The following is a 20,042-nucleotide window of genomic DNA, read 5'->3' as shown; positions in this document are numbered from 1 at the left end:
CCTGAGGCGCAGAATGGGAGATGTGAATGAATACGGTTAAGTAGGCAAAGCGGAGCGGGGAGAGACTTGTGGAGGGAAGCAGCACAGAGCTTTGGAGCGCCCCAAAGAAAATATGCATGGCTACATTGCGGAGAGCGAGTAAGAGAACCGGACCAGGCGAGTCTAGGAAAGCACAAAGAGTAAAGCTCCTGGAACAGGCAGGAAACGGCGGGGAGAGGAGGCTCCACTTATAAACTACAATTCCCAGGAAGCATCTGGCAGACGGATGTGAGGTGAGGCGCGAGCCGCGACCTTTGAAGGAAGAAAGGAAGTGCTGTGGCGTCGGAGAGCCAGAGAAGCAGGGTAAGGTAGGTAGGGGCGCGGTGCGGGAGGGGCGGCCGGGCCGCGGCGGGCCGCAGTAGCCGGCTGCCGAGCGCGGCGAGGCTCCGTGTCGTCATAAGGCGGCGGCCATTTTCGCGGGCGGAGGCGGCCCGAGCGGGCGCTTGGAGAGCGGGGCCGGGCGGGCCTGAGGCGGTGCGGCGGCCGGGCGGCCTGGGCCACCCGGTAATCGCATCTTCTCCCGGCGTTTCGTTTCAGAGGGAGCAGTATGTCCGCGGAAGTCCCTGAGGCAGCCTCCGCGGAGGAGCAGAAGGTGAGTGTGCACGGGGAGCGGCCCCGGGGTTCGGAAGGCCCAGAGGAGAGGCTGCCGGGGGCCGGGCCTGCCGGGCGGCCTGCTCCAGCCGCGTGCGGAGGGGCGCGCCCGGGGTCGGCTCCGGGGCGCCTGGTGCAGAGAGCGGGAGGAGCCAGCGCGCCTCGGCCCTCCCGGCCGAGCTCCCTCCCACGTCTGCTGCCCGCTGGAACTGTGGTGCCTAGCGCCAACGTGGTGGGCGTCTGAACATCGTCCACGTCTTCGCCGAGGCTTGCCTTGGTGTGTCGCGCTTTCCCTTACACTCGACTATCCATACGAGCAGCTTCTGTGCGTGGAACCTAAGTTTTTCCGTGAGCTTCACTTTGCGTAGGAAGTTCTATTTCTCCCTTGGAGAACTAACTCTCCAACTACTGGTATTGTCCGCATGTTCGTGTTCGCGCGGTGAGTTAGCCCTCGGTTGGCATTTCAGTTCGTCTTTGTTTGCCGTGTAACCTTGACCAGTTGCTCAGGTCCTTAGTTTTCAGTCTCCTCATCTGTAAAATAAGAATAATAATACTTCATATGGTTGTTGTGAGGCTTAAATGAGGTAGGTAACTTACAATATTTAGCGCCGTCTCCGCGCAGAAATGTGAGCCACTGCGATCTGCATATGGTTTTACTTGACTGAAAATCAAAAGCTTGGAATTTTTACCAACTTAGTTGGTCTGGATTTTCGTAGAAACAGGAATACTTTTTAAACTCACTTGTAATATTGAAGGAAAATATGCCACAAATCAGTATAATTCAAATTATGAGTATTAAGGCCTTCTCTTTTATCTATGCTAAGTTCTTTACCCCTTCCACCATTATTATTTCTGCTGCCCCACCCTCCAAGGTTCTTGTGGCTGGCCTGCAAAGGCCCATGATATCTTGTTTCTTAAATTGTTGATGGAAAGTTACCAGCACTTTTTCTTGAAAAATCAGAGGGCATTATCATAAATAGGTTTGGCCTAATGCTTGGACTTTGTAAGGGCTTCTGCGTAATGTTCTACCCATGCTCCTAATCAGGTTGGAAATTTGCTTAGTGTATTAGTGTTCCAAACCCACTCCATATGTTCTTAACCATGTTAACCTTTCTTCAGTTGGATGGTTTTGTTATATTGTGAATATTTTTTAAAAAGAAAGCAATAACATAAATAATAGGCCAATTACGATATTATTCGGGAATATTCCAGTGAAAATTATGTTGGATATTTTTTACACTTAACAAAAACATGGACTTTCAGGGCATGCATATATATATAGTTTAAAGATTACAGTCTTAACTGTAACATGAAATGTCATTTATTAACTGAAAAATATTTATCGTGGTGTTCGTAATTGCTTGGGATTTAAGAACCCAGAAAAAAAATACAAACTGTCTGTGCTGTCTTGTCCTAAACATGGAAATCAATCTGTTTTGACTTCTCATGTACAATAGTGTGCTATGTAATTTTCTTTTATGAGATTTGTTAGTGTGCTGCCAGAGTGTAAAGTGTTGATTTCTACAGTGTAAATACTTTTACTTGGAACTGCCTAATATTCTGTCCCTAACAGTATTAAACATGTCTTGAATGTTTTCTCTTCATGAATGTCTACACTAAAAAGTTAATTCAAGTCCTTTGATTTTTAGGGCTACTGTCATTAATACCAAAGTGTGTGGGTAATATAATGTCCCTTCTTGAATTAGGGATTGGCTGGAGATGTTATGTGCCCGTAGCATGGATACCATCCCTAAACATGAGAATGTGCAGAGTCACTTCTGTGTTCCTATGGGCCAAATCACCTGTTTCTTCTATTTGGAAGAATAGTTAGATGACCTAAAAAATTGGATTATTCTCTGTGTACCCAGTTGACCTTTCAATTAAAGTCAAAGTATTCAGCTAAAATACTTTCTTTTTTTTTTTTTTTTAAGATTTTACTTATTCATTTGAGACACAGAGATACTGAGAGAGAGAGAGCATGAGCTGGGGGAGAGGGAGAAGCAGGCTTCCCACTGAGCCAGGAGCCCAATGTGGGGCTCGATCCCAGGACCCTGGGATCATGACCCGAGCCGAAAACAGACGCTTAACCATCTGAGCCACCCAGGCGCCCCCAGCTAAGATCCTTTTATAGTTTTATGGTACGGTAGCCTATTGCCTCTGAAAAATTAAGGTGAAGAGATGAGCCTGCATGGAGTAAAAGCTAAGTCACCGTTTCTCTTGAGTGCCCCTTGTTAAGAGAAGAAAACCGTAGAGACCACTGTTTTTTATTGGGAATTATGTACAAACATGAAAATATATAAACATCTATCTCTTTAATACTCCTTTAAAATTAAAATGGGCACGTGGAAGGTTCAGTTGGTGGAGCATGTAACTTTTGATTCTGGGGTCCTGAGTTTGAGCCCCACACTGGACGTAGAGATTACTTTAATTTTTTTTTAATTAAAACAATTAAATACAAACAAAATTAGTGTAAATTATTCATTGTGGCATGGTATTTTGCTGAAAGTAAATTTCCAATGTATTGAGAATGTGATAGCAATTGTTAAGTTAAAGTGTAGGAACTCTTTGAGTATGGCAAGTTAATGCCCCCCCTGGTTGTATGATGACTCAGTTCTCCTTTTTTTTTTTTTTTTTTTAAAGATTTTATTTATTTATTTGAGAGAGAGAGAGAATGAGAGAGCACGAGAGGGGGGAGGGTCAGAGGGAGAAGCAGACTCCCTGCCGAGCAGGGAGCCCGATGTGGGACTCGATCCCGGGACTCCCGGATCGTGACCTGAGCCGAAGGCAGTCGCCCAACCAACTGAGCCACCCAGGCGCCCCTCAGTTCTCCTTTTTAAAGAGCAATCTGTGTGATTATTTAACTCTAAGGTCAAAAATACATCATTATATTTTAAATTCAGCTCTGTTCTTTTCTCATTATCTTGGACAGAGTACTGCTTAGTCTCTGTCATCATAAATGAAAGCTGAGATGGAATTCATGTAGCACTTAGAGATGGCAATTCAGATGTGCTAGTGTGTGGTTATATTTTTTTCTTCTAGATTATCACTGAAGTGAAAACAAAACATTAAAAAAAAATTAGCAAAGACCTCTTGGATCTGTCATCTGTAAATTCCACTTTGAATAATACTAAGTTTAGTCAGACTGGTGTACGGTCTTGTCCGGGGGTGAGAAGAGGCATGTGGAGACTTAAAACACATAATTCTATGTTCATTGTGAGCATCTTAAGCTCAGGGACCCTCCTTTATTTATTTATTTTCCCATAGCATCTATCTTAACCTGATTCATTCCATTCATTTCATTGTTCAGAAAATGTTGGTTGAATGAATTTTTCTCAGAAATTTTCAGTTGAAACCATTTCTGAAGTACTATTTCAAAACAGATGACAATGCTTGTACTGCAGTTTATAAAGGGGAGGGATAGACTATAGTCATATAAAAACCTTTGATTAGACCCACTTAAGAAATCTGAATGAAAGTAGAGGAATGCATATATATATATTTTTTTCACATATACTATGGTTTTTAAGTTTTTATTTTTTTTTTATTTTTTTTATTTTTTTAAGATTTTATTTATTTATTTGAGAGAGAGAGAATGAGAGAGAGCACATGAGAGGGGGGAGGGTCAGAGGGAGAAGCAGACTCCCCGCCGAGCAGGGAGCCTGATGTGGGACTCGATCCAGGGACTCCAGGATCATGACCTGAGCCGAAGGCAGTCGCTTAACCAACTGAGCCACCCAGGCGCCCCGGTTTTTAAGTTTTTAAAAAAAGATCTCAATAGCAGGTTTTCTAGAGATTTTATTACAAGATTGTTAAATTAGTAAGATGTCTTAGAAGAACCTAACTCAAGTAGGGCTCTCAACTAAAATATTTTTGTCAGTTTAAAAGATAATGCTTGGTTGGGGCACCTGGGTGGCTCAGTTGGTTAAGCGCCTGCCTTTGGCTCAGGTCATGATACCAGGGCCCTTGGATCAAGTCCCACATCCGGCTCCTTGCTTAGTGGGGAGCCTGCTTTTCCCTCTGCCTGCTGCTCCCCCTGCTCATGATCTCTCTCGCTCTCTCTCTGACAATAAATAAAATCTTTAAAAAAAAAAAGATAATGCTTGGTGCTTTTTCAAGTAGTAGAAAAGGAAGAGAAATATTGTGTAAATTACTTCCATTTGTCATCATTAAAGAGTGGATACAAATTGCTTTCCTATTTTCCTAGTTTTTAAGGAATTGCCATTAATATTGGCATTTTCTGGGGCTATCTTAACACTGCCTTTGGTAACTAAAAAGCTCAAGGGTGTTTTTAATTTAATTTTTAAACCACAACCTGCTGGCTGCTTTGTGTGCAACCATTGATTATTATCAATCTAGAGATAAACCTCAGAAAAGTTTGAAAACGTTTCTCTTTGCTATCTTAGCAACACTCTACAACAGTGTTTTAGGCTTGCCTCTGTTGTTTGTTAGGCTTTTATTCCTGAACCTGTGCTACTATAACATGAAATATTTCAAAGATGAACTGATGGTGAAACTGTCAGGTGTTTAGAAAGTTTCTTAGCCTTATTGAGACAATTGGAGTACATTGTGTTCATTCAGTAGGCTTTTATTGAACACCTGTTAAATGCCAGCCACTGTGCAAGTAGCAAGGATTTAATTGGACCACAGTACTTTTCCCTAGAGGTTGATAACAGTACTGATACTTTCCTGGCAATATCCCAAAGGATTTGTTGGCTTTCATTAATCTTTTCTATTTATTCATCAGTCAGTGCATCAGTGAACATATTGCTGAGCAGGTAGAGGAGAATTTGCTTAGAGTGATCAGATTTTTATTGCTGATGTTGCTGTGTAACTTCTCTGCTGAAGTCTGAAAAGTGGTATCAATCATTCAGATTTATTAGCAGTCCATGACAGACTACATAATCCCTAATTTTTTGAATGTTCTTTTTTCTGTATGTTTTTATTCTTTATGCCCCACCTACTTACAAAAAGGATATCTAATGAATTTCAATAGACTAGTTCACAAAACAAGTGCCTAACAATATTAGGCTGTGTGCTAGGTGTAGAGTATACAATGAAGATAAATTTATGTACTTGTCGAGGATAACCCTCATTTAAAATATTGTTTTTAGTTGTTTTTTTTGTTTTGTACATGATAAGCATATATCTTTGTCATGGTAATCCTGGGTTTCTGGTTTCCCAATTTGTAGCCAGAGTAAATGTTCCAGAATTCTAATGGCCCTTCTACACTTCTCCCCACCAAAGGTGTTATGAGCATAGGAACCACTTAGGTGAGTGAATCCACTCACATTCTAGCATCTATTCTACAAAGTAGTAGAATTGCTGTATAACATAAAAGTTTCTTGGAGGATTAAATTTTGAAAACAGATTTGAATTTTTAAAAATACTTCCTGGTTAAGCTTATCATTTCCCTATTTTGTTGATCCTTTCTATTGTATCTGTTTATTTCATTAACTTCTTTTTATTTTCTCCTATTCTGTTTGGGTTCCCTTCTTTGTTTACTAACGTTGGATACATAGCTCATCGAGTTTTCGTTTTCTTCTTTTTTTTTTTTTTAAAGATTTTATTTATTTTTTTGACAGAGAGAGAGACCGCGAGAGAGGGAACACAAGCAGGGGGAGTGGGCGGGGGAGAAGCAGGCTCCCCGCCGAGCAGGGAGCCTGAATGTGGGGCTCCATCCCAGGACCCTGGGATCATGACCCCAGCCGAAGGCAGACGCTTAAAGACTGAGCCACCCAGGTGCCCCATCGTTTTCTTCTTTAAATATAAGCCCTTTGGGAGACCTTTGTTGTATCCTACAAGTTTGGTTAGTATAGAATTTTTATTATTAGTGAGTTCCATGTGTTTTTTTATTCCCATTATTTTTTTTAACCATTAATTATTTCAGTAATGTAGTTTTTTAAGTTCATACACATTGCAGTTTTAATGAGTTAAGCTATTTTAGTAATATATTTTAATTTCCAAATAGTAGGGATATATAAATATTTTTATTATTGTCTTTTTTTTTTAAGATTTTATTTATTCATTTGAGACAGAAAGAGAGAGAGAGCATGAGCAGGGGGAGAGGCAGAGGGAGAAGCAGGCACCTTGCTGAGCCAGGAGCCAGACATGGGGCTCGATCCCAGGACCCTGGGATCATGACCTTAGCCGAAGGCAGACGCTTAACCATCTGAGCCACCCAGGAGCCCCTATTGACTTTTAATCTTATGAATTATAGTCATAGATGGTGATCTGGATGAAAATGGTTGACTTGCTTTATAGCCTAGTACTTCATCAATTTTTCCATTTGTGCTTGAGAAGAATACATATTTCCTAGCTGTTGGGTACAGAAATAAAATCTGGTATCTTGACTACTTTTTCTTTTTCACCTATCAGTTACTGAGGAAACTGTGTTGAAATCTCCTATGCTGATTGACTTGTCAGTTGTTACTATAATTCTGTCAATTTTTGCTTTAAATATTTTGAGGCTTTTTTTTTTTTTTAAGATTTTTTTTTTTTAAGCAATCTCTACACCCAGCATGGGGCTTAAACCCATAACCCTGAGATCAGGAGTCACATGCTCTACCAGCTGAGCCAGCCAGGCTCCCCTTTTGTTTTGTTTTTAACCTCATATATTAAGACATTAAAATTTGAAAAGCTAATGTGTCAATTATATCTCAGCGAAGTTGGGAAAATTATTAAAGTGACTTGTCAGTATACATTAATGTATGCCAATTTCTTTGCTATTACTTCTAAATCTCAGGCCTTTTTCAAGGTTTATTTTCATTCTAGCTGAAATAAATGTTTAGGAATTACTTTAAAGGATGTCCAGAAACATGGAATCACACCAAGTTCTGTGTGCCCTTTTGCTTTTTTTAACATGACCATAGGGATGAATTGCTTATTTTACCTGATTTTATCAACTAGTGTCCTGTCTGGAGAGTAGAAACCACTTTGAGTATTTTACACAGAAAGGGACGTGATTTAGGGAATTAGAATTCAAATTATTAGAAGAAGGGTGAAGGAATAAAGGGGGAAGATGATATTGTTTCTAGAGGTGAGGAATTGCAGAAAGCTGTTGATTCTGCACAAGTGAGCACTATTCTGAGCTCAGCATCCTCTGTGCATACTGTCATGTGGCAGCTGCAGTAGCCCCTGATTATCTGCTTGATGCCCCTCTGCAGGAGCTCCTGGGCTACTGCTCATCTTCACATTGTTGGTGGCTCCTCACCATGAGAGTGGATTCTTTCTCCCATTTCTTTGAATCGGTTGTAGGTGTCATGGGCAGAACCTAATAGGAATTCAGTCTGGGAAGTGTAGCTTCAGGCTTCTAACTATAGTGATTTAGGGGAGTGTTTTAAAGAAGGGTAAGTGTGGACTGAATGCCAATGGACACAGTCTGCCACCTGACATGTTATTTATACTTCACTCTACAAGGTCCAAGCATTTCAACTTCCTTATCAGTAAGGTCTTATAACTGTACATTTGCAAAAAGTTAAGAATGTTTCCGTATGATCCATGAAAAGTATCCTAGGTGTCTTGATGGTATGTACTGTGTTTTAAAAGTGTAGCTTTGGTCATATTTTCCCCCCTTTTGGTGTTAAACGCAGCTGAAATTCTGAATCCAGCTACAAAGTTGGAGCTAGCAGACATTTGCTCTTGTGCTGCATATTTGGCAAGAAAGTTCAAGGATTAATTTGTTTTTCTAGGACATATTATAAATCCATTCTAAATCTAAATGATAGTTTCTTCTGTAGATGCTGTTGCCCAAAACATTTTTTATAGTAAACTATTTTGATTTAATTGAACATGCTTAATATTATATGTAAACATATACATGAATATATTCCTTATTTAGAAAATAAGGGAATGCCAGGTACAGTGGTATATTGTGTACAACTTTCTTTCCCTCTCTTAAATGAGGGAAACCTGCAGAAACACTGGAAATTAGGGAAAGTTGCTACCCTTATACCAGAAACTTTAAGGATTTTCTCTTACAAATAGAGAACTGATAAGTCAACTCAAACAAAGGAAGTGGAGAGCCTTTATTTCCCAGGCCCAAGAAAGCTGGATGGTTTTAGTGGAAATGTAGGACTCTGCTAACACCCTTTAATTTGAATGTGGGAGGACTCAAAGGCTGTAATCAAGTTACAGTCCTTTTCAACTAACATCCAAATTTAATGTTAACCAATTTATAAAACAACTGTATAGGGGGACCCAAGAATAGGTTCCTTCTCCCAGTTCCCCTAAGTAGCACCGCTGTCAATACAGCTGGACCTACAGCGGATAACTACAGTGAAAGCCGAGCCACTGAAGAGAAACTCCAGCCTGCCTTCCTGCACTAAACTAGTAACCTTAAATTTATATTATTTCTTTAGCTTTTGTGATGAATACAGTATAGTCCTACCTTACATATTACATAGGGGTTAGATTCTAAAGTTAGTAAGGCAGGAATCGCATATAACTAAAATCACTCTTGAAAAACCCCAATGAAGTCATAATCATAGTGGAGACAGCCCCATCAATTCTTAATAGGAAGAATAGTCACTTTTTTAATCTAATGGTTGAACAGGTGTCTGGGCTGATTCTTCAGTTGATTGACAGCTGAGGTGGTAGACTTGTAGGGGCTGTTTTTTAATACTAGAATGATAAACAAAACATTGATACACTTAAATTCTGAAAGAGACCCAGGATTGAGGTCATCATGGGAATAGCAGGTTTGCATCACACACCTCACACTTGAGCTCTCTCTGGGGCATACTCTTCTTGAATGGAATGACTGGCAGAATCACTGATACTATTTAGAGTCTCTATCTCTGGCAGAGCATACCTAGTTGAATTTTGTGTATATCAAGTGAGTGATGTGACCACTTAAAGAGACTGAAAATCTAAATAGATGCATGGAACTGTAGCATAAAAGGAAGGTAGAACACTTAAAGCAGAAGGGAGCATACATATAAAGGAAGCCCCATAGAAAAAGTGTATTTGACAGCAGCAGCAGCTTTAATCTCAGAATACTCCAAGACTAAAAATGAGAAGATGTACTAACACATGAGGAAGCTGGTCAAGATGAAATATTGACGATGTATAAGCTGAACAGAGCTGATTATAAAGCATGTATGAATATAACTTTGAGGAAAATGCATGCAAAAATCCTAAGTCATTTTGGGCATAAATGATTTGCTTGCTGTACAGGAACAGAAGGCTTGGCAATTATGGATATTCATTTATTTTTGACATCCCTAAATAACTTGGAAGAATTTAGATATGCAGAGGTATGTGATTTTGCCTAGCTGGTATGCAGAAATGAGTCCATTAGCTGGAAGGTGCGCTTCAGCATTGCCTATCAGGGAAACTTTGTTTTTCTTGATTCATTCATTCTTCAGTACTTACCATAAAGTGATAAACACTGCTCCCCTATAAAATATGGCTCTTGGGAAAAAAGTAGACCAAATCAAAACTGGTGTTAAAAGTGAGTAGGCTCGAGTGGGCTCTGCCTCTCGGCCCTGCTGCCCTAACCTGCAGGCGGGGACCATATACACATGAAAGGGGGAATGAAGAGTTGAGAAGAGGAGAAAGAATAAGGGGAAGAGACAGGACCTCTTTCAACTTGACAAATAGTTTCTGTTGACCATGAAGGGATGGCTAGGACTCTGCGATCACTCCAGAGTCTGTAGATGGGATCTTGGGAAAACTGAAAAAAGTCAGTGCAAGAAAAATGTCCCTTCTTAGATGCCAGTGGTATGAGCAATCATACTGTATAGACACCTAATGTAGGGGGTATACCACCATGTCCTGAAATGAGACATAACTATTTGAAAGGACTGACCTATTCCCAGGACTGAGACTGATTCAGTGGGTTATGGGATAATCTACCAACTCAGTTTTTGGACCGTGAAACTTCTTGGGAAAGTTTCAAATGGGGGAATGACGGGGTTTAGGACATGCTGCCCCAAAATATGGCACCTTGGGATATTGGATATTATAAGCTGAAGGAATTTGAGAAATGGTATGTGCAGGAAGGACTTTTTGATCTTCCCCTGAAGCAGGTCATTAGATCCTCAGATGAGAGGTGCCTTCCCTATAATCGGAGATAGAGGGACACTGAGAAGACTGAAGAAATAGGCCTTGCTGTTTTCCTCTATTTACCACTTTCATCTCATATTCCTTTTTGTCCGATCGTATTTTTTTCATTTTCTCTCTACTTTTGATTAAACTTAGAATAAAAATCAGGTTTAACCATCTTTGGTCTTCATCCTTATGAAGCCTCCTGTATGACATAAAATTTGTATTAAGTAAATTTATATGTTTTTAAAAAAAAAAAAAAAAAAGTGAATAGGCCTGGGGCACCTGGCTGGTTCAGTCGGAAGAACCTGCAACTCTTGATCTTGGGGTCATGAGTTTAAGCCCCACGTTGGTTGTAGAGCTTACTAAAAAAAAAAAAAGGCATCTGGGTGGCTCAGTTGGTTAAGCGTCTGACTTCGGCTCAGGTCATGATCTCAGGGTCCTAGCATTGAGCCCCATGTCAAGCTCTGTGCTCAGCGGGGAGTCTGCTTGTCCCTCTGCCCCCCTCCCGGCTCCTGGTTGCTCTCTCAAATAAATAAAATCTTTTAAAAGAAAAAAGTTAATAGCCTTAAAATATTGACAGTCATTTGGTCAGAAAACACATTTTGATACGTTACAGAATGGGACCTTTGGCATGAGCAGTATTTGTCATTAAATATGGGGAGAAATTAGGGAATAATATACACTAATATGAAGGTTGACAAAGATGTTTTTCTTTAAAAATACCGAGGCTGAGTGCCTGGCTGACTCAGTCGGTGGAGCGTGCGACTTTTGATCTCGGGGTTGTGAGCTTGAGCCCCATGTTAGGTGTAGAGATAACTTAAGAGAAATAAATTCTTTTAAAAAAATAAAAATAACCAAGGTCTTCTATATTGAGTTAGGGAAAACCTCCTGGTAAATAAGCTGTTGCTAATTCCTATTAAAGAATCTCAGAGCTTCCAATCATACATGAATTTGCATTAACAGGAGATCAGATCTTTTTTTTGTATTTTAACAGTATGACGATGGTTCTCTAAATATAGGCAAAGAGCTGATGAGTTCCATGGAAGGTGACTAACTATAAATGTATTATACATGACTGGAAGGTAATGGCAAGCAAGATTTCAGAGCTGAGTTATCTTGATATTTTTATCCAGTGTGTGGGGTGTACACATGCATCACAGCTATAATAGAGCTATCACATGGATCATTTGAAAAACAAGACAGAGATGTTTTAAAAGCTTCTGTGCTTGATTTCTTAGTCAGATGCTGCATTATTTGGCACTCGACAACTAAAGTCAGTATCCAGATATTAAAAGGCTAATTATTTTAAATAAAAGTGAATTGGAATAGACAAGTAATTTATTTTAAATTATTTCAGGAAATGGAAGATAAAGTGACTAGTCCAGAGAAAGCTGAAGAAGCAAAATTAAAAGCAAGGTATCCTCATCTGGGACAAAAGCCTGGAGGTTCAGATTTCTTAAGGAAACGATTACAGAAGGGGGTAAGTTCTCATGTGTAATCTTCAAATGCTTAAACCCTATGAACTCAGTGCGATTGCAATTATGAAATGGGTGTCTGTTTATATATAACTCTGTACCTTACCAGATACAGATATATAGAGAGACGTATATAATTTTTCCAATATTTTATACTGGTTATTGTATAAATATGTATGATAAGAATGAACAGCTCATCACTTTAAACTGTTTGAAGCATGTAGAAAGTACGGATAGTAATAGAGCAGAACCTGTGTACCCACCACCCAGATTTAGTATGTTAATATTTTGCCATATTTACTTCAGTTTTATCTTTGTAAGAAAGAAAATGTTGTAGATGCAGTTGAAACCTACCAAATGTGTGTATATATATCCTTCCCCCCCTTCTTTTCGAAAGCAGCGACTATCCAGAAGCTGGTATATACCCTTCTGCCCATATTTTTTTTTTTTAACTTTAACCTGTTTTAAAGATGATTTCCATGCAAAGACTAAAAATATTTTTTGTCTGGATGAAATGGTCGCTTATAAAAGCAGAGCTTATTATCTCCTTTACATAATACATTTTACAGAGTTACTCTAATACAATTTATGCATGGTAATTTTAATAGTTCATATTACCGAAAACATTTTTTCAAAATCTTACTTCTTTGTGAGGTAGAAACCATTATTGCTTAATAATGAGGTCTGAGTTGAGATAATGCTACTTGTTCGTTCCTTAGGTTTTCTTTTCTAACCCCTTTGTAAAAAAATTAAAGGACTCCATCTTTGGTTAAAGTACATTTAAATGATTTACCACACAGGGAACAAGGAAAGATGAAGAGAACTGTTAATTGAATCAGGTGCCAAATCATGTTTTTCCTTTAATAAATACCTTGAACATACTGGTATCTGCTATTTGGTTAATAAACACATATCCATATGTACATGTATGTTTATATGTATAGGTTTTGGCTATGGTTATATATGGATTATTTTCTCAAATCAAATTGCAAAAGGATAGTTTTTTCCAGCTTTATTGAGATACTATTGACATAACATTGTGTAAGTTTAAGGTGTACACTGTGATGATTTGATACCCATACATGTTGTGAAATGCTTACCAGTAAGGTTAGTTAACACATCCCTTACCTCACATAATTACCGTTTTGTTGTTATAGTGAAAACATTAAAGCTTTACTCTCACAGCAACTGTCAAGTATACAATTCAATATTGTTAACTTACTGTACATTAGATCCCTGGAACTTATTCATCATATAATTGAAAGTTTGTGCCTTCTGACCAGTATCTCCCTATTTCCCCCATCCCACAGCCCCGGGCAACCACATTCTGCCATTTCTATGAGTTTACTGTTTTTAGATTCCACATGTAAGTGAAATCATACACTCTTTTTCTTTATACCAAGAGAGTATGGTAACGTGGCACCTGGCTGGCTCAGTCGGTAGAACATGTGACTCTTGATCTCCAGGTCATGAGTTCGAGCCCCATGTTGGGGGTAGAGGTTACTTTAAAAAAAAAAAATAAAGCTCACCTAATAAAAATTCTAACAGAATTAAAAATAAATAGATAAAAACTTATTTTTAGAAGTGGTAAAATACAGAATGTTTTTGTTTTTTTTTTTTGAAGATTTTATTTATTTATTCGACAGAGAGAGACAGCGAGAGAGGGAACACAAGCAGGGAGAGTGCGAGAGGGAGAAGCAGGCTTCCTGCCGAGCAGAGAGCCCGATGTGGGGCTTGATTCCAGGACCCTGGGATCATGACCTGAGCTGAAGGCAGCCTATTAATGCCTGAGCCACCCAGGCGCCCCCAGAATTTTTTTGTTTTATATGAAAGAATAATGTTCACAGCTTTGAAATACTAGGATGGCAGGTAGGAATTATACCAGATATATAAAGACAAAACCTCTGAGGGGCACCTGAGTGGCTCAGTCAGTTAAGCGGCTGCCTTTGGCTCAGGTCATGAACCTGGGGTCCTGGGATCGAGCCCCACGTCGGGCTCCCTGCTCAGCCGGGAGCCTGCTTCTTCCTCTCTCCCTTGCTTGTGTGCTCTCTCACTATCTCTGTTGCTATCTCTCTCTCTCTTTCTCAAATAAATAAAATTTAAAAAAAAATAAAAGCATTATTACAAAGATAATGTAACATAGGGTGTAAATAGAAAAGCAGAATGAGAAACATGTTCATTACCAATATAGTTATGTAGAATGTATTTATATCTAGTCTAATTTTGAAATGGTCCTATGGTGTGGTTTTAGTTATGAAATAAATTATGTAATCATCTCTATTAAATTATTACTTGGATTTGATTATTAAGTGTTTAGGAAACTTCTTTCCTTTGCTAATCTCTAGCACAATTTATGCTAACAAGCTTTCTTCCAACATTTGGGCTGTTGTCTTTGTAATTTTCCTCTAGCTTCACTATGGCTTTTTAAGTATCTTTAAGTCAGAATTTATAAACATTGTATCTTGGAGTTGGTACTGTAAATAGTTGGGAAAGAGAAAATGCTGCTTGAATCAAGAAATAATTATATAGAATTTGAGAAGGGAACTCTTGGATGATTTTGCATTATACCAAAATGTCAGTGAATAAGCACTTTTATATTAGGGAAATGAAGTCTTACATTCAGCTATATCATTTCTTACTATTTTAAAAGGGTTTTTATTTATTTTTTAGATGTCTGGATCACAGGGTCTTGGGTTTTAGTCTTTAAGTTACCTTAGTATCTTTAAACAGTTTCTTCTTCATTTGGGAGGGTTGATTAGATACTTATATTTAGTCCCTCTTTGTTTTACTGTACTTATTAATGTTATTACATCTATTTTAGGCTTTTCACAGTGTAGCTTGTATATTGTAACATACAGACTGTTAAAACTGGGAGGGATATCAAGAAGCAGTCTGGCCCATATTTTTTCATATTTGTGGAATTTGTGAAGCCCCAGAAAAACTGAGGATTCAGTTTTTGTTGTTGTTTAAGATTTATTTATTTGAAAGAGCACGCGTGGGGGTGGGGGACAGAGGGAGAAGGACAAGCAGACTCTGCACTGAGCACAGAGCCTGATGCGGGGCTCCATCTCATGACCCTAGATCATGACCTGAGCCAAAATCCAGAGTCAGATGCCTAACCCACTGAGCCACCCAGGCACCCCAAGGATTCAGTTTTAAGAAACATGGCCTTAAAAGTTTGTCACTTTAGGTGATCACTTAGTGTCAGTGCAATTATAAATACTGATGTAAGTGTGGCTCCTAAATTTGGGTGGGAGGAGGCTTTTATAAGTTTGTCACCCAGACGATCCAGAATATGTTTTGTTAAGTTTTAAAGATTTTCACTTAAAATGCAAAATTTTTAAGTTGTTGAAGACAACTAATATTGCCTTGTTAGGCTATGTCTGTCCTATGGTGAGACGTTGATTTAGTTCACTCCTCTCTCTAGAGCAGTTATAATTGTTAAACACTGATTTTAGTTTTGTCTCTGGCCACATTAAATAAATTTAATTCCTTTTCCCCATGCAGAGTAGCCTAACAAGTAAGTGAGAACCCCTTGTGATGAACTTTTGCTTACTATAAAATAGGTATTATTAGCAACTAACTTTATTACTTTGGGGAAAATATTCCTAAATTTTGTGCTTTTGACTCAGTAAAGAATTGGGCAGTCTGCTTTGTTCTCCCCTAGAAGCTATTAAATTTCAGAAGTAACTCTCTAATACGACATTCAGAAGTTCTGAGATTTCTTTTCACTATACTCATTTTAAAACATACAGAAATAGGGACGCCTGGGTGGCTCAGTCAGTTAAGCGTCTGCCTTCCGCTCGGGTCTTGATCCCAAGTCCCGCATCGGGCTTCTTGCTCAGCAGGGAGCCTGCTTCTCCCTCTGCCTGTAGCTGTCCCTGCTTGTGTGCATGCTCTCTCTCTCTCTCTGACAAATAAATAAAATCTTAAAAACAAAACAAAAAAACCATGCAGAAATAAAGCTGCAGCAGGCCTTAAAAGGACCTGGTCCACGTTCCCTTGTTACTGCTCAGTGTGTTACATGTATAGTGACACATAAAAAGCAGTTTTCTAGCTTTAGGCCCTTTGGCTTTAGGCCTGATCTGGCTTATCAAAGAATAGTCCCTTGAGGGAGGCAGCCACTGAGACCTTTTCCCAGGCCACTCAACAATCTTAGACTAAGCTGTGAATTCTCATCTACTTTATTTACCACATGAGATACCCCTGAAGTCTCAAAGAGAATTTTTTTTTTCTCCCTTCACCTTTTGTCCATGAGGCACTCATCTCATTTCTGGATTATTCCTTCTTTCCTACCTAGAAAGGTTAGGTTACCCTCCTTTGAGCACTCATAGCACCTTGTGTACTAAAAATAGTATAATGTTTGTGGAGTATTTGACTGTTGTGCTTCTTTATCTCTCTCTCCAGGACTCTGACGTGCCTTAACAGGCACTCAGTAAAGATAGGTTAAACACGATAGATGGAAGTCAGAAACCAGGCAAATTTGTCTGTTTTTACTCTGAAACAGATAACTCATGTAGATTAGCTATATTAAGGTTGATCTTTAGCTCTCCTTAAAATTTCTATTTTAGCGATAAAAGGGTATCATTATTGCTTTATTCATCCCTCCACCTAAAAAGAGTGATAGTTGTACTTAGGCAGTGTCTTCAGTGAAAAACAAGAGGTGTAGGATAGGGATGTGCATTTTAAGTGATAATTTCTAATGAGTTTATTTCTTCTGTTACCCTAGCATTTATATTTTAACCTTAATTTTTATTTTAGTGAACTGCTCTAATTCAAGTAAATGATTTTAAATCCTTGCAGAAATGTTCATCCTAGATATCAGGACCTGTAATAATACAAGGTTAATTGAAAGTGTGTGGTACATCCTAAATGCAAGTTGGTGGATTGTTTTTATTTTCAAAATAATTTAAGCAAGAATTTTAGTCTGGTTTTTCTGTTAGTACATGAAAGCTTTGCTATTTCATCTATATTAATGTTTAAATTTTTTTAGATTAACTTATTTTATCTACATGTTAATCAGTATGATTGCATATGAAAGTTTTAAATTCCAGTCTCAATTTTTTTTTTCTTGTAGCAAAAATATTTTGATTCTGGGGATTACAACATGGCTAAAGCCAAAATGAAGAACAAGCAGCTTCCTACTGCAGCTCCGGATAAGACAGAGGTCACTGGTGACCACATTCCCACTCCACAGGACCTTCCTCAACGGAAACCATCCCTTGTTGCTAGCAAGCTGGCTGGCTGATTAAAAGAGCTGAACTGCATGAATCTTCTAATTCCCATTATTTCTCCTTAATATGTTACTTCTCTGCTTTTTATTTCCTTTCATTCACCAAGTCATTTGAGAATGACAGCTTTGCAGGTAGCGGTAGTGTGTGCTGCTATTGTAAGGGAATATACGTGTGTAGAGTTTTGATTAGTTTTAACAGTGCACTGATAAAGAGAACATGTTAGAGCAACATAAAGTAATCTACTTGAAAATAATTGTATATATTACCTAACTTCTAGTGTAGGACTGATTCAACAAGTAACAAGCAAGTTTTACAATTGTAATATTTTGGCTTTCTTTAATTCATCTTAATTATAGCTTTGTATGTTACTCTTATTTAATATAACCTCTATTGTATTGATTTCTTCTGTATTTTCCTTTTGGATTTTGTAAAACAAGTTTAAGACCACAAGTTGGAAGGAAGATCACACTCTTCAAACAAAAATAGATGGGGCTCTGAAAGATTTGTTTCTCTGTGCTTGAACTTGAATGGCCTTAAACCTGTTTCAGCTTTAACAATAGAATTTTACTTGGGCAATATTTGCCCATTCTGGTGTAACTTATGTGACTCTAGTGCTTAACAGCTGCCGTTGAAGCTAGTATTCTTACTCAGTTCTGTAGTGTTAGAGTATCTTTTGTTGAAGATGTGAATGAAGTGTGCATGTGCATCGACTGTTGAATTCACTTTTGTGCCATTTTTGTAAATACAATAGTTTTGCACAACCTCTCACAAATGTCTGTATTAATTTCACATATTAAAAAGTAGATGATGTGCCAACCAGAAGCACAAGAGTTCCTACACAAAACTCTGTATGTCATTAGAGCTTTTGTATAGTAAGAGTAGTTTACAATCTTGGGCTTATAGAATACCAAACAAATCTTTGCTTAGTCTGTCATAGACTTAAGCTTTTTCATTTGTTATTAATATCCATGACATTCAGTGGCCTTGTGCAGATATGATATGTTGCTTAGGCATATCTTTTGTCCTATGCAGAACATTTTCATTTTGACTTTTATGAAAATTGCAATTCATGTAATTTATATAAACTTTTTTAATGTAGAAACTTTTTACTTCCACAGTCAATTTGGGGGACACTAGAATAAAAGGCTTCGATACTCTGCCTCCTGTGGCCCCTCCCTCCTTTTTTTCTTGCTTCTTTGACTCAAATCGTGTTCGGCTGTGCTGTTTAGTCTATTCAGAAGCATAGGTGTATATCCTCACTCTTGAAATTTGCTCTGCTGAATGCTATATTTTATAACAGAATGATGTTTTTCTTATAATTTCTCAGTTGTTAATTAACCACTCTTAATCCTGTATTATTACTAATATTTGACACTTGTTTAAATAAAAGGAACTTTTTACTGAAACAAATACTTGAGAAGACTGGCCCAGGAACCCATGTCAGGATGAGCTGAATTCTGGTAAATAATTTTAAGTAAGCTAAGTGAATTATACTTGTGACACTTAGAGTCATTTATGTGGTAGGTGGAACATACTCATATTAAAATATTTAGATAATTTACTTCTATAGATGTCACTTTAATAAAATAATCAATTTAATTTTACTTGTGGTTTATCTAGTTAGTAAGAATTTTAATTAACAGACTTTATCAGGATACATTTACTATTCTTTTAAGAGCTCTTCCCATAGGTGATATAATGCTATAGCATGACAATGAAGATCAGTAGCCTGAGATGATAGTATTTTTTTCTTTGTCTTTGACTTGCACGGGCCCTCCCCTCTTTTTGGATCCAGGCATTTTTTTCTAGGTCTTGGCTCCATCTGTATACTTGCTTTCCTGTGACTCCAAATCATTGTAAATGGGGCCTTGAGCATAGCACCTGCACTTACAGGCTGCCTAGCACTCTGAGTAAGGCTTGCTGATTATCTTCCTGTTCCACCCACCCCAAAAGGCAGAAAATCAATGAAGTCAGTAATGTTCTAGTTTGTAATTTTAAGGATCAGTTATATATAAATATATTTGTGATGGGAGCAAGTAGATTATTCCACAATATGTATAATCATTGTAGGATCCATTTAAGAATTAGGAAATACCCCGAAGTAGAATTTGTGTAATGTCTAGTCTTTTTTTTTTTTTTTTTTGGTGAATATTTGCAAGCTGTCAACATTAAATTTACACATTAGAGATGATTAATTTGAAAGATCACAGAGACCATGTTATTCCTGACCATGATAGGACTCCTGCTGTGGTTTGCAACAAGTGGTATAACCTCTGTCTAAGTTTTATTTGTAAAATACAATGCTGATATTTAACCTACCTCAAAACTTGTTGAGGATCTGTGAAATACTGAGTAAGTGCCCAAAATAAAATACTGTTGATTGTCTTTTTATTGAAAGTAAGTTTCCTCATTAAACCAACCTGCCTTCTGTAAAGTCACAGTGCTTAAAATCTCAGGATTTTCCATTAGGGAAAGACCTGTCAATAAGAATTTTTAGGTATAATTGCTCAGCCTCCATTATTGGTGCTTGGGATACAGAGGTTTTTAATTTTTCTATTTTTTTTCTGCCTCAAGTCTCAGTTTATTGAAGACATACTTGCAGACTGTTCCACCATTGCTTGAATGAAGATGTTGACTAGATGAGTTTAATTCCCCA

The 20,042-nt window shown here is 38.2% G+C and overlaps 1 protein-coding gene across 4 annotated transcripts; it reads left to right on the top strand.

Annotated features, from left to right (window-relative positions):
- The first annotated feature begins 296 nt into the window (after positions 1-296).
- On the top strand, positions 297-19,771 carry ARPP19 (cAMP regulated phosphoprotein 19). Of its 4 annotated transcripts, none has more exons than XM_032417359.1 (4): positions 297-347; positions 577-631; positions 12,035-12,157; positions 17,230-19,771. In XM_032417359.1, exons 2-4 carry the CDS (start codon positions 587-589, stop codon positions 17,398-17,400), a joined length of 339 nt encoding a protein of 112 aa, XP_032273250.1. In that variant the 5' UTR covers positions 297-347; positions 577-586; the 3' UTR covers positions 17,401-19,771. The 4 variants fall into 4 exon arrangements, with proteins under 4 accessions (XP_032273250.1, XP_032273251.1, XP_032273253.1 ...); XM_032417360.1 differs by having other exon boundaries at positions 306-342; XM_032417362.1 differs by lacking the exons at positions 297-347; positions 577-631 and adding an exon at positions 930-1,069.
- Positions 19,772-20,042: the final 271 nt, after the last annotated feature.

The sequence above is a fragment of the Phoca vitulina genome, unplaced genomic scaffold, assembly GCF_004348235.1.
Source record: "Phoca vitulina isolate PV1807 unplaced genomic scaffold, GSC_HSeal_1.0 scaffold20, whole genome shotgun sequence".
NCBI classification, from domain to species: domain Eukaryota; kingdom Metazoa; phylum Chordata; class Mammalia; order Carnivora; family Phocidae; genus Phoca; species Phoca vitulina.
This window is presented reverse-complemented; position numbering and strand designations above follow the sequence as displayed.